This window comes from Heptranchias perlo, chromosome 9, assembly GCF_035084215.1.
Source record: "Heptranchias perlo isolate sHepPer1 chromosome 9, sHepPer1.hap1, whole genome shotgun sequence".
NCBI lineage: Eukaryota > Metazoa > Chordata > Chondrichthyes > Hexanchiformes > Hexanchidae > Heptranchias > Heptranchias perlo.
Window position 1 is genome coordinate 60,532,730 of NC_090333.1, and position 24,843 is coordinate 60,557,572.

At 46.0% G+C, this 24,843-nt stretch overlaps 1 protein-coding gene across 2 annotated transcripts in view; it reads left to right on the forward strand.

The window, feature by feature from the left end:
• The window catches only part of gpsm2 (G protein signaling modulator 2), a 72,791-nt gene that overhangs the window by 45,356 nt on the left and 2,592 nt on the right, over positions 1 to 24,843 (forward strand). The window contains exons 10-14 of one of the 2 annotated variants that reach the window (XM_067990606.1): positions 6,418 to 6,547; positions 12,321 to 12,391; positions 13,633 to 13,821; positions 22,186 to 22,342; positions 23,680 to 23,903. In XM_067990606.1, the coding sequence (XP_067846707.1) occupies positions 6,418 to 6,547; positions 12,321 to 12,391; positions 13,633 to 13,821; positions 22,186 to 22,342; positions 23,680 to 23,903 (771 nt within the window). The remainder of the gene's footprint in view (positions 1 to 6,417; positions 6,548 to 12,320; positions 12,392 to 13,632; positions 13,822 to 22,185; positions 22,343 to 23,679; positions 23,904 to 24,843) is intronic. The other variant, XM_067990607.1, reaches the window with a different exon arrangement.

The following is a 24,843-nucleotide window of genomic DNA, read 5'->3' on the forward strand; positions in this document are numbered from 1 at the left end:
ACCATGATAAGGCCCCCCTTGTCTTCACCTTACACCCCACCTGCTCTGTACTCGACAGATCATCTTGCACCATTTCTAAAATGATCCCACCACCGAACACACTTTCACCTCCCTTCCCCTTTCAATATTTTGAAGGAACCCTTCCTTCAGTAAATTTTAGTCCATTCTTCCATCACTCCTACTTCCTGCTCTCCTTCTTGCATTTTGCGATGCAAATGTAGCAGATGCGACACCTGCCCATTCATCTCACCCCACAACATCATTCAGGTCCCCAAACACTCCTTCCGAGTGAGTCAGTGATTTATTTGTATTTCCTCCAACTTAATATATATTTGCTGCTGACAAAGTGGTCTCCCCTCTACCGGGAAACCAAACATAGATTAGATGATTGCTTTGCTGGACACCCGTTCCATCTGCAAGCATGACCCTGAGCTTCCTGTCGCTTGCCAGTTTAAATTCTCTATCTCACTCCCGCACTGACCTCTGTCCTTGGCCTTCTATACTGTTCCATTGAACGTTATTGTAAGCGAGAGGAACAGCACCTCCTCTTTCTACAAGGCACTTTGCAGCTGCCTGGCTGACTTCAACAACTTCAAATTTTAACCACAGCTCCCATTTTTTTCTCTGACTGTAAGTGCTGGTAAAGTGGAGTGGGTGTACGAGTGCTTCCAGGGATGGAAGAGGGGGCGGATGGATGCTTGGGGTGGGGAACCTCCATCAGTATACCGTCTGAGGGGTGATCGGCACCCTGGTATTAACATGCGCTTTTCTTCCTCCAGATTCCTGGTGCCACTGGTGCTTGTTCTACTTTGCTAGGTTTTCACGCTCTCCCTCTCTAACTTAATTAACCTGCTTTAACTATTCACACATTCTGTGGTTCCTGTATATTTTTTTGTTTTTCTAATTCTTCTCATGCTTCCCTTTACCTAAAGCAATTCAGCTAAAGGCATCACTCAGTTACTGAAAGGGGTACGAGAAGACCAAACTGTTTGCTTATGCTTGCTAGTACTTGACACTGTTCTATCTGCTGAAGAAGCGTTCAGCCTCTGGACTTCCTGAACTGTAAATATGTGCCTTGTACTCCAGCATTAGCCAAATTTTTTGTACTTCAGAAATTTGTTCTTAGGATGTGGGGAACTCTGGCAAGGCTATATTTATTGCACATCCCGAGCTGCCCTAAGAAGCTGGGTGGAACTTCTTGAACTAAAGCAATCTTTGTGGTGATCAGCTGTTTTAGTCTGCAAGCAACTGGGTCTGTTTATAATATCTCCACCTATTGTAAAGGGATTGCATGTAGCATGTGACTATATTTAATTCAGTTGCAGTACTGTAGTGAATAGCTTAAATCTCTGGATCCATGTAAGAAGCAAAAAGATCCAGATTTCAAATCTTATGGGAAATAGTCCACTCTTGAGAACTCTCATTAGGCTGTTGAATGAGAGAATTGTGCAAAAGAATCTGAAAAGAAACAATTCCTTATGAGGAAAATTGTTTCAGGTTGAAACTATGGCTTTTTAATTTTTTTTAAAAACTGTAAAACCTGTAAGCCATTTTGAGAATGATCCCCAACTCTGAAAGTGACAAGCTACTTGTCTTCAATGTAAAACATGTTACTTTTCAGATTAAAATGACTTCCTTAAACTTCAGTATGACCCCATTGTGATCAGCCAGAGGGACAGCAGTGGTTTTTACTTGTCCTGTACATGGCTGTGTTCCTATGCCCCCAGAAGAGGAGAGCTGTAGGGAGAATCCTAACCCTGTTGGAATGCCTATTTGTCCAATTCAGCAGTGTCTTGATCATTCATTCTTTCTCCTCTCCCACCCACCATTTTCAGGTTTGCCAGTTAAAGGAAAATTGAGTCAGTCATTTTCGTTTGTAAATGCATTATCAAATTGGTTTAAAAAAAGACTTGCATTTATATAGCACCTTTTCATGACTTCAGGACTTCCCAAAGTGCTTTGCAGCCAATGAAGTACTTTAGAAGTGTTGTCACTGTTGTAATGTAGGAAATGCGGTTGCCAATTTGTGCACAGCAAGGTCCCACAAACAGCAAAGTGACAATGACCACACAATCTGTTTTTTAGTGATGGTGGGGGGGAATAAATATTGGCCAGGACACCTGGGAGAACCCCCCTGCTCTTTTTTGAAATAGTGCCATGGGATCTTTTACACCTACTTGGGATCTTTACACCTACCTACGTCCTATCCCAAAGACAAGGCAGCGCTCCCTCTGTACTGCACTGGAGTGTCAGCCTGGATTATGTTCTGAAGTCTCTGGAGTGGGACTCAGAGGCCAGAATGTTACCACTGAGCCACAGCTGCCACCAGAGCTATAGTGCTCCGAGATCTCTGGATCGGAGTCATATATACCAGACAGCTCCTACATTGAAGATAGTCATTTTGCCAATCTTTAAAAAAAAATTAAAGTGTTATATTAGGACAGGAAAGTTGAATGTTGTGCTCTCGGTACAGTGCTGTTTTTCAAAATAACACAAGCTATGTATTGGCCCTCAGCCCTATTGAAAGTCCGAAAAGACAAGCTCGGGCAATGAGTTTGTAGACCAGTCAATGAATATCACTCTTTTTAGCACTGACGTAAAATGCCTGCTTGAAGTATTTGAGGATCAATGTAGAGGGAATGGATCACCGATACAGTATATCTGTCTGTTGAGAAATGCTCGTAATTAGAATCATAGAATGGTTGGTTGCAGCACAGAAGGAGGCCATTCAGCCCATCAAGCCCGTGCCGGCTCTTTGTAAGAGCAATCCAGTTAGTTCCATTCCCCTGCTCTTTCCCCGTGGCCCTGCAGATTTTTTTTCCCCTCAAGTATCTATCCAGTTCCCTTTTTAAAGCCACGATTGAATCTGTTTCCGCCACCCTGTCAGGCAGCACATCCCAGATCATAACCAATCGCTGCGTTAAAAAAAAGTTTTTCCTCATGTCTCCTTTGGTTCTTTTGCGAATCATCTTAAATCTGTCGTCTGGCTCTCGACCCTTCCACCAATAGGAACAGTTTCTCTTTATCTACTTTATCTAAACCTTTCTTAATCTTGAACACTTCTATCAAATCTCCTCTTAACCTTCCTTGCTCTAAGGAGAACAACCCCAGCTTCTCCAGTCTATTCATGTAACTAAAGTTCCTCATCCCTGGAACCATTCTAGTAAATCTTTTCTGCATTCTCGCTAAGACTTTCACATCCTTCCTAAAGTGGGGTGCCCAGAATTGGACACAATACTTAGTTGTGGCTGAACTAGTGTTTTATAAAGGTTCAATATAACTTCCTTACTTTTGTACTCTATGCCTCTATTTATAAAGCCCAGAAACCTGTGTGCTTTTATAACCGCTTTCTCAACCTGTCCTGCCACCTTCAAGGATTTGTGCACATATACCCCCAGGCCTCTCTCTTCCTGCACCCCATTTAGAATTGTACCATTTAGTTTACATTGCCTCTCCTCGTTCTTCCTGCCAAAATATTTCACTTCACACTTCTCTGCTTTCAATTTCATCTGCCATGTATCCGCCCATTCCACCAGCCTGTCTCTGTCCTCCTGAAGTCTTTTACTATCCTCACTGTTTACTACACTTCCAAGTTTTGTGTCATCTGCAAATTTTGAAATTGTACCCTGTACACGCAAGTCCAAGTCATTAATATATATCAAAAAAAGCAGTGGTCCTAGTACTGGCCCCTGGGGAACACTACTCTGTACCTTCCTCCAGTCCGAAAAACAACCATTCACCACTACTCTGTTTGATGTCACTTAGCCAATTTCATGTCCGTGCTGCCACTGACTTTTTATTCCGTGGGCTTGAATTTTGCTGCCGAGCCCATTATGTGGCACTTTATCAAACGCCTTTTGAAAGTCCGTATACACCACATCAACCGCATTGCCCTCATCAACCCTTTCTGTTAGTTCATCAAAAAACTCAATCAAGTCAACTAAACACAATTTGCCTTTAACGAATCCGTGCTGGCTTTCCTTTAATAATCGACACTTGTCCAAGTGACTATTAATTTTTTCCCGGATTATCATTTCTAAAAGCTTCCCCAACCAGCTGGCCTGTAGTTGACTGGTTTATCCTTGCACCCTTTTCTGAACAAGGGTGTAACATTTGCAATTCTCCAGTCCTCTGGCACCACCCCCATATCTAAGGAGGATTGGAAGATTATGGCCAGAGCCTCCACAAATTCTACCCTTGCTTCCCTCAGCAACCTAGGACACATCCCATCTGGACCAGGTGACTTTAAGTACAGCCAGCCTTTCTAGTACCTCCTTTATCAATTTTTAGCCCATCTAGTATCTCAACTACCTTCTCTTTTTACTGTGACTTTGACAGCATCTTCTTCCTTGGTAAAGATAATGCAAGGTACTCATTTAGTACCTCTGCCTCCATGTGTAGATCTCCTTTTTGGTCCCTAATCAGCCCCACCCCTCCTCTTTCTACTCATTTACTACTTATATGCCTATAGAAGACTTTTGGATTCCCTTTTATGTTAGCCGCCAGTCTACTCTCATATTCTCTCTTTGCCCCTCTTTTTTCACTTCTCCTCTGTACGTTCTATATTCAGCCTGGTTCTCTCTTGTATTTATCAACCTGACATCTGTCATAATCAAAAGCAAAATGCTGCGGATGCTGGAAATCTGAAATAAAAACAGAAAATGCTGGAAATATTCAGCATATTAGGCAGCATCAGTAGAGAAAGAAACAGAGTTAGCGTTTCAGGTCGATGACCTTTCATCAGAATCTACTTCATCTTACTCTCTATCGCTTTCGTCATCCAGGGAGCTTTGACTTTGGTCGGCTTACCTTCCCCCTTGTGGGAATGTATCTAGACTGTACCCGATACATCTCCTCTTTAAAGGCCGCCCATTGTTCAATTACAGTTTTGCCTGCCAACCTTTGATTCCAATTTACCCGGGCCAGATCTGTTCTCAACCCACTGAAATTGGCAGCCCTCCAATTAAGTATTTTTATTCTAGATTGCTCCTTGTCCTTTTCCATAACTAATCTAAACCTAGTGATACTATGATCACTGTTCCCTAAATGTTCCCCCACCGACACTTGCTCCACTTGACCCACTTCATTCCCCAGAACCAGATCCAGCAATGCCTCCTTCCTCGTTGGGCCGGAAACATACTGATCAAGAAAGTTCTCCTGAACACACTTCAGAAATTCCTGCCCCTCTTTGCCTTTTACACTATTGCTATCCCAGTCTATATTAGAATAGTTGAAGTCCCCCATTGTCACTACTCTATAGTTCTTGTATCTCTCTGTAATTTCCCTGCAAATTTGCTCCTCTGTATCGTGGCCTATAGAATACACCAGTAGTGTAATGACGCCTCTATTGTTTCATATCTCTAAATAGATTCTGTCCTTGACCCCTCAAGGGCATCCTCTCTCTCCAGTACTGCAATATTCTCCTTAATCAATACTACCACCCCCCCTCCTTTTTTTTTCCTTCCCTATCTTTCCTGAACACCTTGTTTCCAGGAATATTTAGTATCCAATCCTGCCCTTTTTTGAGCCAAGTCTCCGTTATCACCACTACATCATATTCCCATGTGGCTATTTGTGCCTACAGCTCACCAACTTTATTTACCATGCTTCGTGTATTTACACACATGCACTCTAAACCTATCTTAGACCTTCTGGTATTCTCTCTTAGTCTGATCCCACCTAATACTGTACTATTTCTTACTCTAGTACTATCTGTCGCTCCCAGTTCTTTGTGCACTTTGTTTCTCCTTTCTAATGCTACATCCTGGTGCCCAACTCCCTGCCAAATTAGTTTAAACCTTTCCCCACAGCACTAGTGAACCTCCCTGTGAGGACATTGGTCCCTGTGAGGACATTGGTCCCTGCTCTGTTGAGATGCAATCTGTCAGTCTTGACCAGGTCCCAATGCCCCAAGAATCTGAAACCCTCCCTCTTGCACCATATTTCTAGCCATGCATTAACCTGCCTTATTTTCCTACTTCTGTACTCACTAGTGCGTGGCACTGGAAGTAGTCCAGAGATTACTACCTTTTGAGATCCTGCTTTTTAACTTCCTTCCTAGCTTCTGAAACTCTGACTGCAGGACCTCAACCCTTTTCTTTCCTGTGTCATTGGTACCCATGTTGACCATGACTTCTGGCTGTCCCCCCACCCCGGCAGAATGTTCTGCATCCTCTGTGATGTCCTTTACCCTGGCACCAGGGAGGCAACACACCATGTGGGACTCACGTTGGCGGTCACAGAAATGCCTGTCTGTCCCCAGACTATCAAACCCTCTATGACTACTGCATTTCTACACTTCACTGTGTCCCCCCGTTCAGTCCTTTGCCCCATGGTGCCAGTCCTGCAAAATAGGGACACAGTTCATACAAGAATCCTCTGTGAAGTACTTTTAACAGTGTTTATATTTATTTACAGGTAGGGGATAGAAGTGGTGAACTCACTGCTCGAATGAATCTTTCAGATCTTCAGATGGTGTTGGGCATTAGTTACAGTGCAAACAACTCCATCTTATCCACAAGCCATGAACTGGATTATAACTCACAAGGTAGGTGCGAGGAGATCCTTTGAAAGGTAGTCTTTTGCTGCCCTGACTCTAATCTGTAGTTTGAGCGCAGCTCCCTGCTGGATTTGCTGAATTTATCCTGTTACCGTTTCTGTTGTAGAAATGCAGATCTCAACATGAATTTGTGTTTGGTATTAGTATTTTTCTACTCATTAATACAGTAATTTGCCACAGTTAGAAGCACTTGAATATTTCACCTGTTGTTTCTATGTCCAGCTGAAATGTGATTATTACACCTTATAGATCAGTGCTATCTTAGGATTCAAAATATGGGTTTGTTTAATTTTGTCAGTACAGGCTTTTTTAGTACCCACAAGAACTGATTAAGTGCTTCATGTGGATGAAACAACAGAGCTGAATAAAATTACAGTGGAGCGGGGAAAGCAATGGAAAGACATTTAAGATTAATTAATGGATATGTGGTGCATTTGGGCGAGATCTCGATTCTGGTTAAAATAATGCCGTGGTATTTAAAACAAAAAGGATTCTTAAGGCCATGAAGATTTTTTTTTTTTAAATCCGTTCACTGAATCATGAGCAATGGCAAAAGTCACTCCAGACTTGCTCTGTAAGGCACCCAGAGACCAGTCTTTACACCTTTGCAAATTAATGTGCAGACATCTTCAATCATAGTTTCCAGGTGGGAAAGTAAGCTGTTGAGAAGGACACAATCTGTAAAGGGATATAGACCGGTTAAGTGAGTGGGCAAGTAGGTGGCAGATAGAGTATAATGTGAGGTTATTCACTTTGGTAGGAAAAATAGAAAAACAGAATGTTTGTTTTTTTTTAAATGGTGAGAAAATATTAAATGTTGGTGTTCAGAGAAATTTGGGTGTCTTTGTACATGAAATACAGAAAGTTAATATGCAGGTACAGCAAGCAATTAGGAAGGCAAATAGTATGTTGGCCTTTATTGTAAGGGGGTTGGAGTCCAAGAGTAAGGAAATCTTGCTTCAATTGTATAGGGCTTTGGTGAGACCACACCTGGAGTATTGTGTGCAGTTTTGGTCTCCTTACCTAAGGAAGGATATACTTGCCTTAGAGGTGGTGCAATGAAGTTTCACTAGATTGATTCCTGGAATGAGAGGGTTGTCCTAGGAGGAGAATGGGTATACTCTCTGGAGTTTAGAAGATGTGGAGATGCCGGTGATGGACTGGGGTTGACAATTGTAAACAATTTTACAACACCAAGTTATAGTCCAGCAATTTTATTTTAAATTCACAAGCTTTCGGAGATTTCCTCCTTCCTCAGGCAAATGTTTCAAGAGCTCCTTGAAGCCTACGCATTTATACATATAGAACAATACATGGTGTTTACAGACTGCCCCTGCAACTGCCCGTTGCCAAGGCAATCACCGTGTTCAGACAGAGAGGTGTCACCTGCAGAACCCCCGAATACACATTCAACAAAAAAACAAACAGGGAAAAAAAACAGAGAAAAAAAACAGAGAGAGGCAGAAACATCCGGAAGGCAGAGAGAGCCAGCAAATGACCCATTATATTAAAAACAGATAACATTTGTTCGCTGGTGGGGTAACGTGTAGCGTGACATGAACCCAAGATCCCGGTTGAGGCCGTCCTCATGGGTGCGGAACTTGGCTATCAATTTCTGCTCGACGATTTTGCGTTGTCGTGTGTCTCGAAGGCCGCCTTGGAGTACGCTTACCCGAAGGTCGGTGGATGAATGTCCATGACTGCTGAAGTGTTCCCCGACTGGGAGGGAACCCTCCTGTTTGGCGATTGTTGCGCGGTGTCCGTTCATCCGTTGTCGCAGCGTCTGCATGGTCTCGCCAATGTACCATGCTCTGGGGCATCCTTTCCTGCAACGTATGAGGTAGACAACGTTGGCCGAGTCACAGGAGTATGAACCATGCACCTGGTGGGTGGTGTCCTCTCGTGTGATGGTGGTATCTGTGTCGATGATCTGGCATGTCTTGCAGAGGTTACCGTGGCAGGGTTGTGTGGCGTCGTGGACGCTGTTCTCTTGAAAGCTAGGTAGTTTGCTGCGAACGATGGTCTGTTTGAGGTTGGGTGGCTGTTTAAAGGCGAGTAGTGGAGGTGTGGGGATGGCCATAGCGAGGTGTTTGTCCTCATTGATGACATGTTGAAGGCTGCGGAGAACATGGCGTAGTTTCTCCGCTCCGGGGAAGTACTGGACGACAAAGGGTACTCTGTTGGTTGCGTCCCGTGTTAGTCTCCTGAGGAGGTCTATGCGATTTTTTGCTGTGGCCCGTCGGAACTGTCGATCGATGAGTCGAGCGTCATATCCCGTTCTTACTAGGGCGTCTTTCAGCGTCTGTAGGTGTCCATCGCGTTCCTCCTCGTCTGAGCAGACCCTGTGTATTCGCAGGGCCTGTCCATAGGGGATGGCCTCTTTGACGTGGTTAGGGTGGAAGCTGGAAAAGTGGAGCATCGTGAGGTTGTCCGTGGGCTTGCGGTAGAGTGAGGTGCTGAGGTGCCCGTCTTTGATGGAGATTCGTGTGTCCAAGAAAGAAACTGATTCTGAGGAGTAGTCCATGGTGAGCTTGATGGTGGGATGGAACTTGTTGATGTTATCGTGTAGTCTCTTTAGTGATTCCTTGCCGTGGGTCCATAGAAAGAAAATGTCGTCGATGTATCTGGTGTATAGTGTTGGTTGGAGGTCTTGTGCAGTGAAGAAGTCCTGCTCGAACTTGTGCATGAAAATGTTGGCGTATTGGGGTGCGAATTTGGTCCCCATGGCTGTTCCGTGTGTTTGGGTAAAGAACTGGTTATCGAAGGTGAAGACATTGTGATCCAGGATGAAGCGGATGAGTTGTAGGATGGCTTCCGGAGATTGGCTGTTGTTGGTGTTGAGTATTGATGCTGTCGCAGCGATGCCGTCATCGTGGGGGATACTGGTGTATAGTGCCGAGACGTCCATCGTGGTGAGAAGTGTTCCTGGTTCAACTGGTCCGTGGGTACTGAGTTTTTGTAGGAAGTCTGTAGTGTCGCGACAGAAGCTGGGGGTTCCCTGTACGATGGGTTTCAGGATGCCCTCGATGTATGAAGAATGAGAGGTGATCTCATTGAAATGTATAAAATTCTTAGAAGGTTTGATGGGGTAAATGCTGAGAGGCTGTTTCCACTGGCTGGAGAGCCTAGAACTAGGGGGCATAGTCTCAGGATAAAGAGTCGACCATTTAGGACTGAGATGAGGAGGAATTTCTTCACTCAGGGTTGTGAATCTTTGGTTGGAATTCTCCACCCCAGAGGGCTCTGGATGCTCAGTCGTTGAGTATATTCAAGACTGAGATAGATAGATTTTTGGAATCTTAAGGGAATCAAGAGATATGGGGATCAGGTAGGAAAGTGGAGTTGAGGTCGAAGATCAGCCATGATCTGATTGAATGGCGGAGCAGGCTTGAGGGCCTACTCCTGCTCCTATTTCTTATGTTATTTCTTACATTATGTGTCTCTCCTTAACTGGAACATAACAAAAGGAGTAATACCTTTTTAAGACGTGCGTGCTTTTTCCGTATGAACAGAAAATTGTCCCAGTGCTTTTTGCTGGGGTGAAAAGGGAGATAGAAAGGTTATGGACCCGATGTTAGCAGGGCTGCGGGTTCTCGGCGGGGGGGTGCTATTGGGCGCGTGGGTAATGCGCCCGGTGAAATTAGTCAGCTTCCCGTGCGATCGTAGCAGACAATCCACTAATTGGATCCACTTACCTGTTCCTCCGGGTTTCCCACTGCTGATCTGCGCGTCGGGCGGGCTGCGCATGCGCAGTAAGATCTGTCAGCTGGAGGCGCTCTATTTAAAGGGGCAGTCCTCCACTGACTGATGCTGCAACAAATAGCAAAAATTACAGCATGGAGCAGCCCAGGGGGAAGGCTGCTCCCAGTGTAATGATGCCTCACTCCAGGTATCAATACATGGGGTGAGGAGGAGGGGGAGGACAGAGATCTTCCTCCCGGCGGGCGGGAGGAAGCGGCCTGCCTCTGCCACCAGGAAGGCCTGGCTCGAGGTGGCAGAGGAGGTCACCAGCGCAACCAACATATCGCCCACCTGCATACAGTGCAGGAGGCGCTCCAATGACCTCAGTAGGTCAGCCAAAGTGAGTACACGTAGTCTGTCCCCTACACTCCGTCTGCCACATCACTGCCCCCACCCCACATCTCCTTCAGCACTGCCAACACTACTCTGTCACATCACCCCTCATACCCACTCAAACCTCATCCTCATCTTACATGCACCTACTCACCTCGCCAGTACTCATCCCGCCACTACCACTCAACCCAATCTTCATACAATCTCATGGCTCTATCTCGTACTCACCCTCTCGTGCATTTCTTTCACGGCCAGCCTCACTCAACCTGCCACTACCTGTGCTGCAGCCACAGGGCATGCGTCGCATATGTGCAGTAGGCAGCGAAAGGCAAACGTGTCGTGAGCATGAAGGGGATGCACAAGGGTGTTTGAGGGTTTGTCATGGGTGTTACTTATATTGAATTTCTGAACAACTCACATTACATATTTTGGCACCACTACTGCCATGTCTTCGCGAATCCTGTCTGGTTTGTGCAATAATGCCCGCTCCTGAGGATCACTATGAGGACCCACAACTGATGCCACCCATTGTGTCACTGCAGAGTGGGTGTAGGTGTATTTGCAGGGCTCTTCTGCGCAGACAACTGAGAGACATCGGCGATGTCCCCGGTTGCACCCTGGAAGGATGCGGAGGAGAAGTTGTTGAGGGCAGTGGTGACTTTGACAACGACAGGTAAGAAGATGGTGCTCGGGCCAGCCAGGAGCAGCTCGGCATGAAAGAGGCTGCAGATGTCCATGACTACATGTCGAATGACTCTGAGCCTCTGTGTGCACTGCTGCTCAGAGAGGTCCAGGAGGCTGAGCCTCGGCCTGTGGACCCTGTGGCGAGGGTAGTGCCCTCTGTGACGCATCCTTCTCTGCGGTAGCCCTCCCTCCTGCTGTACAGGTGGATGTGTCACAGCACTCTGTTGTGGAGCTCCACGTGTCAGAGGTGGACGGTGTGGATGGCGAGGCTGGTGATGCTGTTCGCCCTCCGAGGAGGTCATGACTGCAGCTACGGCAGCCCCCATCCGCAAGATGTACATCTGAGGGGGTCCGCAAGGTAGGTACATGTCTCCGGACCCCGGGGTAAGTGTGCAGGTTGGTGACTTTGACTGTCAGGAGGAGGGTGGTGGAGGCCAAACTTTGTCCCAAGTGACAGAGTGGCCTCCTGCAATGGGTGAGGGTCTCTTTTTTTCTCCCCCCCCCCCCCCCCCCCCCCCAACCCCTGTCAAATGGACCTTTGCAGCTGCCACAGGCTGACAGCTGCAACACGTCCATTTGACCTGGGAGTGTTTCCCCCATTGTGGGAAACAGTCCCAGTTTGTTCTAAAATCCCACCCCTCCTCACATAATCCCTTAATCAGGTCAGTTAATGACCTGAAATACCTAAATAAACACTGTCAAGTGGCATCCCGCTGGCTTTAATTGCCTGCGGGATTCCCACCAGCGGGGGCTGCGCGCGCACGCTGGCGCGTCAGCGGGGAACCCGGAAGTGCGCGGGTTCGGGGCGGGCTCCGGTCCAGCTCCGGGATTCTCCGATTTTCGGAGCCCCCCCCCGCCAGGAACGCACCCAATAGCGGGTGCTAAAATAGAGCCCTATATTTTTGGATGGTTGTGCGCAGTTAGTAACTCAGCTGTAGTTAAATGTTCAAGAATGAAGGCAGCAACAAAAAATTGTATTATTAATCTTTTATTCTTCTTCCAGGTGCTCGACCAAGATTAGGGCGTCGACAAAGCATGGAAAAATTGGAATTAATGAAGTTAACGCCAGACAAGGTACTGGCATTTAAAATTCTGGGAAATATTTCAGCAACTCATAACTTAAGGCCAGTTGGTTTGAAATTAATTTCAACAATAGTGCCTTTATTATAGTAAAACATCCCAAGGTGCTTCACAGGAGCATAATCAGACAAAACTTGACACCGAGCCAAAGTCTGAGATATTTGGTCAGGTGACCAAAAGCTTGATCAAAGAGGAAGCTTTTAAGTAGGGTCTGGAGGAGGAGAGAGGCAGGCGGAGAAGTTTAAGGAGGGAATTCCAGAATTTGGGGCCTAGACAGCTGAAGGCATGGCTGCCACTGGTGGGATGAAGTCGGGATGCACAAGAAGCCAGAATTGGAGTAACGTAGAGATCTCTGAGGGTTATGGGGCTTGAAGAGGTTATAGAGATAGGGAGGGGCTGGGCAGCCTGAAACAAGCAGAAGGCCTCTTTCCCTTGCAAATCTGGGTTGTAATGACTTAGTTAGGTTAGATTGCAATTTTAAGTGACACATGGGCGGAGCTTGCGACACGAACGCTCCGTCCATGTGTACTGGCATTCCGATCAGGAAATGGCCAGGAAGGTTTTAAAAGTTGATTTTTTTTTTTGTGTATGGATCTGGAAGGAGTAGGAGTGTTCTCCTCTTCAGCTCCAGAAAAATACTGTGGGCCTCTGCCTGCCTGGCTTTGCCCCACCTCGATATTGCGTTTCCCCTCTTTTCCCCCCACCCCCACCGAGCACTTACTGTGGACTTCTGCGAACAGCGCGACTGGCTGACATTCCTGAGACCGAAGAGCAGCGAGCTACATCAGAGCACTTGTCTGGCGTCCACAGCTCGCCTGCCAAATTCAAATGAGGCCAAGGTCTCACTATCACGGGCTGATGGCCACCCAAAAGTCAAAACTGACCTCCCTCTTTTAAGTCCTGAATGCTGTTTGGAACTTGGGTCCTTGCGTTTCCACACTGCTACCTTTTTAGAATATAAACTCATATTATCTCGTAGAAAATATAAGAACAATAGAGATGTATTGCAGCCTGTTCTAGGTTGTAGAGCTAGTTCCCAGTCAGTGTGTTTTCAACTCCTGTCCAGGGATGGAAAGGAGAGAATACATGATTACACCCTCCCTAGCTTAAACTCCTCTTCAATTCAAACTACTATTTGTTCCTCTCTTTCCCCCATTCCAGTGATCAATAAATATTAAGTGGTTATATTTTTGATGTGCATGTTTTGTAATATTGATGATTTGATTTTTGTCCAGGTTCAGAACTGGAACAGTGAAATTCTTGTGAAACAGAAACCTGCACTTTGGAAGCCGTCAACCAAGTTGCTGTTTGTAAATCGATTCAGGGGCAAAAAGCACAAAAATAACAATTCATCTGCAAAAGTTCTTAAGGACACCAGTAATTCTGTGATCATAAATGACGCTAGAGTCCACATTCCACAAAAGGTAAGCTGTGTTACAGTACTTTGTATTTCTTTGTTTACAGCTTGTGATTTGATAAATAATACACAACACATCAAACTCTTTATAAGGCATTCATGAATTGAAATATGAAGTAGAACAAATTTCCCAAGACCTGATTCATGTGTTTTAATTTCCATCTATCTGCCTCATTTCCTAATCTTAGCTGCATCACTTCCCCTTAGGAGGAGGGAAAAATCAATGGAAGAGGCCTCCCTGCAAAAAAAAACCAAAATGTGCCTCAATAAAACATATTTAATATAGGCAAAGCCACTTCAATTGTTTTCATACAGAACCAAATGGATGTGTTCTCCTGAAGAACCTTTCTTTTTTAGTGAGTGGATATGCTTGGAAGCTAATAGGGATTAAGTGGATGCAGATAAGTAGGTACTTGGCTATGCAAATAAATCAGGCTGTTATAGTGTTCCTGTGATAACTGCAGTAAGATTTATGAACATTTAGAAGTTTGTTCTTGTGTGCATGTCAGTAGAATGAAACATCTTCCATTGTGCCTTTTTTACCTCTCCTAACTGGTCTCCCATCTTCCACCCTCCATAAAATTGAGCTCATCCAAAACTCTGCAGTCTGTATCCTACCTCGCACCAAGTCCCTTTCACCCATCACCCCTGTTCTCGCTGACCTACATTGGCTCCTGGTTTGGGAGTGCCTCGATTTTAAAATTCTCATCCTTGTTTTTAAATCTCTCCATAGCCTTGCCCCTCCCTACCTCTGGAACTTCCTCCAGCCCTACAACCCTCCAAGATCTCTGCGCTCCTCCAATTCTTGCCTCTTGCGCAGTCTCGATTTTAATCCCTCCACCATTGGTGGCCGTGCCTTCGCGTGCCTAGGCCCTAAGCTCTGTCCTTCTGTGGCTTGGTGTCAAATTTTGTTTGATAACACTTCCGTGAAGCGCCTTGGGATGTTTTACTACGTCAAAGGCACTATATAAATTCAAGTTGTTGTTGGAGTCAGATTTAACTTGGCTTAAATTTTTGGGTTTTAGTGGATGAGACTTCCTAGCAATTATTTTGGAAGATTGAGTAACGGTGTGGGGTGGGGGGGGGAAGAGTTGTTGCATTTAGATATCTGGAGTACCGGTGATGGTGAAGGTAAGAGTGACAGTGAGTACGTTTCATACAATTGTAATTTTTCACTAAAGGCTCATTGCAATAATTTCTTTTATATATGAACACAGATATCTGCTGTGGCTTAGTGGTACCATTCTCGCCTCTGGGTCAGAAGGTTCAAGCTCCATTCCAGAGACTTGGGCCCCAATATTACCAGGGAGGTGGGACTAGGCATGTGGGTAACCCGCCCAGTAAAATCCGTCCGTTCCCCACGTGATCGCGGGTAAATTGGAGCCACTTACCGTGGCTTCCGGGTTTCCCGTCGTCAACCTGCGCAGCAGGCGGACTGCGCATCCACATCACAGGCTGTCACCTGGAGGAGCCCTATTTAAAGGGGCAGTCCTCCAATGCTGCTCCTGCAGCAAACAACCAAAATTATACAATGGAGCAGGCCAGGGGAAAGGCTGCTCCTAGATTTACTGATGCCTCATTCCAGGACCTACTGGATAGGGTGAGGAGGAGGAGGAGGGATATTTTCTACCCGGAGGATGTGGCCTGCCTCTGCCACCAAGAAGGCCTGGCTTGAGGTGGCAGAGGAGGTCACCGGCAGCAGCAACGTCTCCCGCACATAGATCCAGTGCAGGAAGCGCTTCAATGACCTAACTAGGTCAGCCAAAGTGAGTACACTTACTCATTCTCCTACACTCTGTCTTCTGCATCACAGCCCCTAACCCACAATTCCTTCTGCACTGCCAACACTACTCCATCACATCACTCCTCACACCCACTCAAACCTCATCCTCAACTTACCTGTACTTCCTCACCTCCCCAGTACTCATCCCACCACTACCACCCAACCCAATCCTCGTACAATGTCATGGCTCTGTCTCATACTAACCCTCTGATTCATCTTTTTCACGGTCAGCCTCACCCAAACCAATGCATTCAGCGGTTGGCCACGTCACCATCCTTCACTCACGCCTCTCTACTTTCTCCCTTATAGGAGAAGAGAGCCCAGAATGCACGGGAGAGGTCGAAGACCGGAGGGGGGGCCGCAACATCTGGTCGTCCTCACAGACGCGGAGCAGGAGGCTCTGGAACTGAGCCGCACCCTCGAGTGCCTGTCCATCGGGGACGCCGAGACTGCCACCCGACAAATGGCTGGTGACAGAACTTTGACATTCAGCACTCACAATAGCAAATGATGTTAACAGGCCTTGCCATCTTCAGCACCTCAACATCTGTCATCATGCTTAATATTGCCTTCTGTTCTCTTACAGGGCCTTCAGCGACTACCGTGACTGCAGAGGGCGATTCCTCAGAGGACCTGCCGGCCTCTGAGGGGGCACCGTCACATCTGAGGGAGCCATCCACCAGCGCAGATACACACACCTCGATGGGTCCCTGTCCTTACTTGGTTGGGGTTGCACGTGGTGGGTCACCACACACATGAGCACGAGCAGACACTGGTGGCAGGGGCAGCTGTGGAGAGTCCGCATCGGTGGGAGCATTCTTCTCCAGGCTCTGCTTAGCTGGACACAGATGCTGAACCCTGGGGGCCATCCATGAAAAGGAGAATGATCAGGGGGCAGCGGCACATTTGCGAGGTGCTGGAACAAGTGCCACGTGCACTCCACAATTGCGCAGAGGATGGAGGAGTCCAACTCCTGCATGAGTGGAATGGTGGTACAGGAGGGAATCTCTTGAGATACTGTCACAGGGATGTGAGGGCATCTCTGAGATAGTGTCGCGGGTAAGTGCGGGAATGTCTGCGATGGAGGGAAGGCTAGCCTCCATGGAACTTCAAGCACGGCTCACCAATGAGTCCATTGAGGCCCTGACAACGGCCCTTCGGACTCAGGGGAGCAACGTTCTGCCGCCTTAAACAGGCAGACAGATACTCTGGCACTGGCCTTACGAGGCTTCACACATGTCCTCCAAACTGTCGTCCAGCAGGGTGGTAGGAGTGGTGTGGGCCTGGCCCAGGGGAGGGAAGATGGTGAAAGGGGACATGGAAGTGGGGACGCCACTCAAAGTGACCCCACGTCTCACCCGTTGCCCCCCCCCCCCCCCCCCCCTCTCGACCAGTACCCGCAATGCTGCCTCCTCTCCAGGTGGTCGAGTCTTCCCCTGCACAGGTGCAGGTGGAGCAGTCTTTGGAGGGGCCCTCATGGGCACCGAAACCCAGAGGGCGTAGGCCCAAAGTATCTAATCGGTTAGGGCATGAACAAAAACAACCTGCCACTACCTCTGCTGCAGCTACAGGGGAGGCACCACGTAGGAGTATTCGTAAGCGTAAGGAGAAGGTTTTGAGCACAAAGGGGATGCACAAGGGTGTTTGACGTTTTGTCATTTAAAAAAAATTTATATTTGATTTTTATGAATGGCACATTAAATATTATTATTGTCACCACCACTTCCATGTCTTGGCCATTCTTGAATGGCTTGTGTAATAAGTCCCTTTCATGAGGTTCACCATGAACACCCACGCTTGATGCCACACATTGGGTCACTCTACAGTGGGTGTATGTGTAGTCGCATGACTATTTTGTGCATGGGGCCGGGGTGGGGGGCGCTGGAGTGGCCGCTGCTCTGTCCAGGTGGTGAGGACTGGACTCTTTACACTGTCTGATGTTGGGAGAACCATTCACACATCAGTGACTCCCTGGCCTCATGTGCAGCCAGGTGAGCCGCTGTTCTGACCCTGGGTTGCTCCTGCTCCTCCTCCTCAATGTGGATGGCAGATGTGGATGCGGCCTCCTCCAGCGGCACCTCTCTCTGTTGTGCAGGGCACAACAGACGACTATAATGCGTCCCACTCTGGTGCTTATTGATGCACTCCCCCAGAACAATCAAGGCACCTGAAGCACACCTTGAGTAACCCTATAGCATGCTCAATTGTAGACCTGGTAGCGATGTGGCTGTTGTTATATTGATGCTGTTGCTCGGTGGTGGGGTTCCTCAGAGGTGTCGTGAGCCACGTGTGCAGGGGGTATCCCTTGTCCTGAGGAGCCAGCCCTTGCGGGTGTTCGGTGCGTGGAAGAGGGGTGGGATGTTGGACTCCCGGAGGATGAAGGAATCGTGGTAGCTGCCAGGGTATCTGGCACACATGTGAAGGAATCTCTTGCGGTGGTCACAGATGAGCTGAGTGTTGATGGATGATAGCCCTCCCTGTTGATGAACAGTCCTGGCTCGTGTGGAGGTGCTTGTATTGCTATATGGGTGCAATCGATTACACCCTGCACCCGTGGGAAGCCAGCCACAGTGTGGAATCCCACTGCCCTCTCCATCTGGCTGAGGTCATCCATGGGGGAGTTGACATAGTGTGAGGCCCTGCGAAACAAGCCGTTGGTGACCTGCCTTATGCACTTGTGTGCAGACGACTGAGAGACCCCGGCGATGTCCCCAGTGGCACCCTGGAACGATCCAGAGGTGAAGAAGTTGAGGGCAGTGGTGACTTTGACAGCGACAGGTAAGAAGATGCTGCTCGGGCCAGCCGGGAGCAGCTCGGCATGAAGGAGGCTGCAGATGTGTGCAACTACCTAGCGACTGACTCTGAGCCTCCATATGCACTGCTCCTCAGAGAGGTCCAGGAAGCTGAGCCTCTGTCTGTAGACCCTGTGGCGAGGGTAGTGCCTCCTGCGACGTTGCTCTCTCTGTTGTTGCCCTCCGTGCTGTTGTGCAGGTGCCTGGGGCGCTGCACTGTGTTGTGGAGCTCCACATGGTGGAGGTGGATGGCATGCCTGGCGAGGCTGGTGATGTTGCTCGTCCTCTGATGAAGTGATGAATGCAGCTATGGCACTCCCCAGCCTGACGGTTTGAGTTTGAGGGGGTCCGCAAAGTAGGTAAATGTGTTTGCACAGCAGAGTTTGGGGTATAAGTTAAGAATTTTTAGTGGAAAGTCAAAGGTGTTGCAGCCAAAACTTTGTCTGAAGTGACAGAGTGCCCTGCTGCAATAAATGAGGTATTCCCCCCACCTGCCAAATAATCCTTTGCATCTCCCACTCACTGCTGGCTGAAACACATCTGCTCCAACAGGAAGTGTTTCCAACAGGAAGTGTTTCCCACAGCACGGGAAACACGCTGAGGATCCTTCAAAATTGCACCCCAGCCAAAATCTCCACTCAATGAGGTCTGTCAAGTACCTCAACTATCTACCTAACTATCTAAATCAGCATCCCGCCGGCTTTAATTGCCGGTGGGAGTCCTGCATTCGGGAGCTGTGCGCGCACCTGAACGCGTCACTGGGGAACCCGGAAGTCCGCGGGTGGAGCTGGGCCAGCTCGGCCATCCAAAAATCGACCCCTTGAGCACATAATCAAGGCTGACACTTCAGTGCAATGCTGAGGGAATGCTGCACTGTTGGAGGTGCCGTCTTTCGGATGAGATGTTAAACTGAGGCCCCATCTGCTCATTCAGGTGGATGTAAAAGATCTCATGGCACTATTTTGAAGAAGAGCAGGGGAGTTTTTCTCGGTGTCCTGGACGATATTTATCCTTCAACCAACATCACTAAAACAGATTATCTGGTCGTTTATCTCATTGCTGTTTGTGGGACCTTGTCGAGTGCAAATTCGCTGCCGCATTTCCTACATTACACTTCAAGTAGTGAAAGGCGCTATATAAATACAAGCACTTTAAATATTTACCATTTAGAAGGCAGTGTAAAAGTGGCTAAGTGAAAAGTGGTAGAAATGTCTGCTTCAAGGTTGTGAGTATTAACATTTACTTACTGGGTTTACTTACTATTCCCCTACTATGGACTCTACACTGTCTGATGTTAGGAGAACCATTCACATATCAGTGACTCCCTGGCCTCACGAGCAGCCAGGTGAGCCGCTGTTCTGACCCTGGGTTGCTCCTGCTCCTCCTCCTCCTCAATGTGGATGGCAGATGTGGATGCGGCCTCCTCCAGTGGCACCTCTCTCTGTTGTGCAGGGCACAACAGACGACTATAATGTGTCCCACTCTGGTGCTTATTGATGCACTCCCCCAGAACAATCAAGGCACCTGAAGCACATCTTGAGTAACCCTATAGCATGCTCAGTTGTAGACCTGGTAGCGATGTGGCTGTCGTTATATTGATGCTGTTGCTCGGTGGTGGGGTTCCTCAGAGGTGTCGTGAGCCACGTGTGCAGGGGGTATCCCTTGTCCTGAGGAAGAGCAGGGGAGGGCAGGAAAAGACCAGCTGAAAAAGGGCAGGAAAAGACCAGCTGGTCTATTGCGCTTAGAATCATAGAATGGTTACAGCACAGTAGGAGGCCATTCAGCCCATTGAGTCCGTGCCGGCTCTTTAAGAGCAATCCAGTTAGTCCCATTCCCCTGCTCTTTGCCTGTAGCCCTGCAAATTTTTTCCCTTCAAGTAGTTATCCAATTCCTTTTTGAAAGCCACGATTAGATCTGCGTCCACCACCCTTTCAGGCAGTGCATTCCAGATCATAACCACTCGCTGTGTAAAAAAACTGTAAAAATTCCTCATGTCGCCTTTGGTCCTTTTTGCCAATCACCTTAAATCTGTATCCTCTGGTTCTCAACCTTTCCGCCAATGGGAACAGTTTCTCTTTATCTGCTTTTTCTAAACCCTTCACGATTTTGAACACTTCCATCAAATCTCCTCTCAATCTTCTCTGCTATAAGGAGAACAACCCCAGCTTCTCAAGTCTATCCATGTAACTGAAGTCCCTGATCCCTGGAACCATTCTAGTAAATCTTTTCTGCACCCTTTCTAAGGCCTTCACATACTTCCTAAAGAGTGGTGCTCAGAATTGGACTCAATACACCAGTTGTGGCAGACCAGTGTTTTATAGAGGTTCAAACGAGCTTCCTTGCTTTTGTACTCTATGCCTCTGTTTATAAAGCTACAGATAACAGCCTTCTCAACTTGTCCTGCCACCTTCAAAGATTTGTGTACGTACAGCCTCCGGTGTCTCTGTTTCTGAATCCCCTTTAAAATTGTACCGTTTAGTTTATAATGCCTCTCTTCATTCTTCCTACCAAAATGCATCACTTCACACTTCTGTGTTAAATTTCATCTGCCATGTGTCTGCCCATTTCACCAGTCTGTCTATGTCCTCTTGAAGTCTGTTACTATCTACCACGTTATTTACTACATTTCCGAGTTTCGTGTCATCTGCAAACTTTGAAATTATACCCTCTATACCCAAGTCCAAGTCATTAATATATATCAAAAAGAGCAGTGATCCTATTACTGACCCCTGGGGAACACCACTGTACACTTCCCTCAAGTCTGAAAAACAAATGTTCACCCCTACTCTGCTTTGTGTCCCCTAGCCTATTTTGTATCCACGCTGCCACTGCCCCTTTTAATCCCACGGGGTTCAATTTTGCCAACAAGTCTATTTTGTGGTACTTTATCAAATGCCATTGAGTACAGATTATTTAAAATAAATATCCATGGGAGTGATGATAAGGCATTAATGTTATACCAGAGTATTGGTTTCATGTTTTGAACATAAGTCATGAATAAGCAGTGTTAGTTAAGTCTCAGTATGATTCTGACACCTTATAACCTTTTTGTCGATTCTTAGCAGAAACCAACAACCAAAATTACTTCATATTTTTAAAAATCTAATTTATAATTTGTGTTCCCAGTGACTAGTGTTTTTTGAGATCATACTGTAAGAACTTTGTGTGTATGTTTAAATGAACTGTCTGTGTGTGGATGCTAACTATAATAATGCAGTAATATAATTTTGAAGAAGTTCACGTAAAGTGGAGGGACACGATTACAGCCCTGATGGTTGCTAATTGCAAATTTACTAGTAGCTGTTAGCAGTAGTGTATAGATGATCTAAAAGTGAATTTTGAGCTTTGCATTGAAATTAATGCGGAAAATTATTTTAATGTATCTACAGTTGATGTGTATTTAAAATCAGTTCATACTGTAATTTTTTTCTTTCCCCTTTAGAATGTGGTTTAAAATATTTGACACTTGTCAAGGCACTTTTAGTATTTATTTACACTAATTTAGATTTTTTTTTGACTCCTGTGGCTAATCTTAATTAATCTGGTGTTTGCATATAACTTTCGCATTACAACAGTGTTAATATATAATCTGAATGCATCTTCTTTATATTTTATATATTCTGAATTTTCATTTCCCCAGAATATTGATCCCGGCTCGCCTCCTCTCGAGTTGCTTAAAGAGAAGGAATATATTCTCCTTGATGTGTGTATGGTACAGATTGTGCATATCTGTTATGTAGAACTTCCTAAATGCAGCTAAAGTTAGTGATGTACAATTTACAAAATTTGTTTTCAGAGAATCAGTTCCAGTATGCTGGGAGATGAAGGGTTCTTTGACTTGTTGAGTCGGTTCCAGAGCAATCGGATGGATGATCAACGATGTTCATTCATAAAGAGTCAGAATGGGCTGGCGAGGGTTGCACCAGCCTCATTAACCCCACCCAAAACTATGGGTGAGTGTTCTTTCAATTTTCCTGTCTCTTTATGCTGGAATTATGCTCCTTAATTTCACCCATGATTGTCCCTGTCGGTATAGGGAAATTTCAAGTGTGTTTTCAAATTTTTTAGGAATTTTTCCTTTTTTTGCTCACTTTTTTTGGCCAACTCTGGCTGAAGAGGGTTTCTAACACTGTGCAAAGGAATAGCTTGTTGGCAAAACTGGTTCCGCCAAAAACAGTTAATGTCTCTATAGGAATTTTTTAAAATTTATACTATTTGAAGGAAAAGGAGGCGAATGAATAGAGGGATGCCAGGCAAGTTAATTACATCATAGGAAGATGGTGTCCAACAACCTTTATCCTACCTATTGCATTTATAGGTAATGCCGCACTTGTTTGAAGAACAATGTATGTGGATGCACTGATTCACTATGGATACTGTGATGGGAATTGTCACATGCTGCAAGCTGGCCTTCAACCAAACTCCAGAACAGGAATGGCACTGCCAGTGGCTGATGTTGCTTCAGCAGGAGAGTCCTGTTTTTACCATATGTCAGGATTTCCCAAAGTCCCAGACTTCAGTGACTGCACAGATGTAGCCGTACATGCTGCTGCACAAAGTGGTAGTGCATCTATTTAACTGCAAGAGCTACTACTCCATCATTGTGCAACTAGCCTGTCACCATTTGCACAGGCAGCAGAACACTTATCAGTGCACTGTGCTAGTAAGCTGTGTGGCTTTGGTTGGTCAAACCCCAGCGGTCCCCCTGTGCACACTTTGTGGTCCCAGGCCTTTCTGTTGTCAACCTGCACCTAAGCTCTCGAGACTTGAATAAGTGCGGTTGGTCCCTATAGGGAGAGAGCATGCACACAACGCCAGGCAAACAGGAACTCACCTGTGTGTATTTATCAGTAGCTTGGCTTGGAGACCATTTAAACATGGTGATGGGTTTTCATGTTGTGGGCACCTGACCAAAAATTAGTTTATCTCCACTTGTAACAATGTTAGATTTTCACCATTCATGATAAGCGATATCCTCATTAGACCTGTGACTTTTTAAAAATAGTCTTGAGTTCAATATATGGGTATAAATATTAAATTGGGCACTGCAATAAATTAATTTGGTACTTTCACTGAATTTAGAAAGCATTTCTACATTGTAATTGTTTATTAAAGCTGTATTGCTTTACTGCAGATCATATTTGTTCTGTAACAATACTGTTATTGCATAGTATTTCAAGGTTACTGGGTTTATAAGCTAATTTCAAACCTGACATGGAAACAAATGTCCTTTTATTGAAGGTGCAGTTTGTAGTTTTTGACCTAAAGTATTATATCTCCAATATCCTAGCAGCTCTTTCTACTTCAGTAGTTTCACCACAGACAGATGAGTTTTTGGATCTGCTTGCAAGCTCTCAGAGACGTCGATTAGATGACCAGCGTGCTAGCATTAGCAATCTTCCAGGCTTACGGCTTAACCAGCATAATAGCCACTCTGTTCTCACTCACCTGATCACCAATGGTGACAGCAAGGAGCCAGACGATTCTTTCTTTGACATGCTAGTAAAATGTCAGGTAAGTCATAATTTTGTACTTTACACCTTTATTGACCGCATTTAAAAAAAAAATCAGGCGCAGTTCACGTGTAAAGTTTTTGAATGTTGGATTCTACTCTTGCACCATTTGCATTTTTGGTCCAAGTGCTGGGGGGGGTTCTAGAACGAGGGGACGCAAAAGATTAAATGTAAGAAATTTAGGAACGAGAGCAGGAGAAAAGTTTTTAACACAGGGTTATGAGACTGGAATGCGCTACTGGAATTAGTGATTGAAGCAGAGACCATGTCAACATTTAAGAAAAGGATAGGTGATTGAAGAAGTGGAGGATAAAGGGATTATAGGTATCCAATGGGCACTTGGGATTAGGACTAGTGCTCGTACAGAGAATAAACACCAACTTGGACTGTTGGGCCAAATGGCCTGTTTCTGTGTTGTCATCTCTACGTAATTCTGAGTTTTAAGTTCTAACAAGCGTATCCATTTATAATGGAAACCACTTCCTATTTATATAAACTTCAAACTCTAAAGTGGGTGTAAAGCTTCCAAGCACAGGCAATGTGTAGCATAGCATTAAGCAATGCAGACCAAATTCCATTCCTGGTCTGTGCTAAGTTTAGCAGTTGGGGATGCTACATTTAGTTTCACTACACATGCTGTGAGGGAAAGATAGTTTTTGAAGAAAGGTGAAGTAACAACCAGGGTTCCTGCTGGAATGTACACACGGTGAGTGTTGGGCATGGCGTTTATGTTCTTCACCGTTAAATAGTCTACTGATGCTTATTATTGTCTGGGCTCACACTTGAACATCCACTTGGCTTAGGTATTAGGAGGGCTGCTGGGGCCTGTGAAACTATACCACCTTAGTGAAAGAGTTTGTATGAGAAAAGGGGAGAAACACATTTGAAGTCTTAACAATTGTTTAAATAATTACAATTGGTTTAAATTGGTGCAGTGGCTC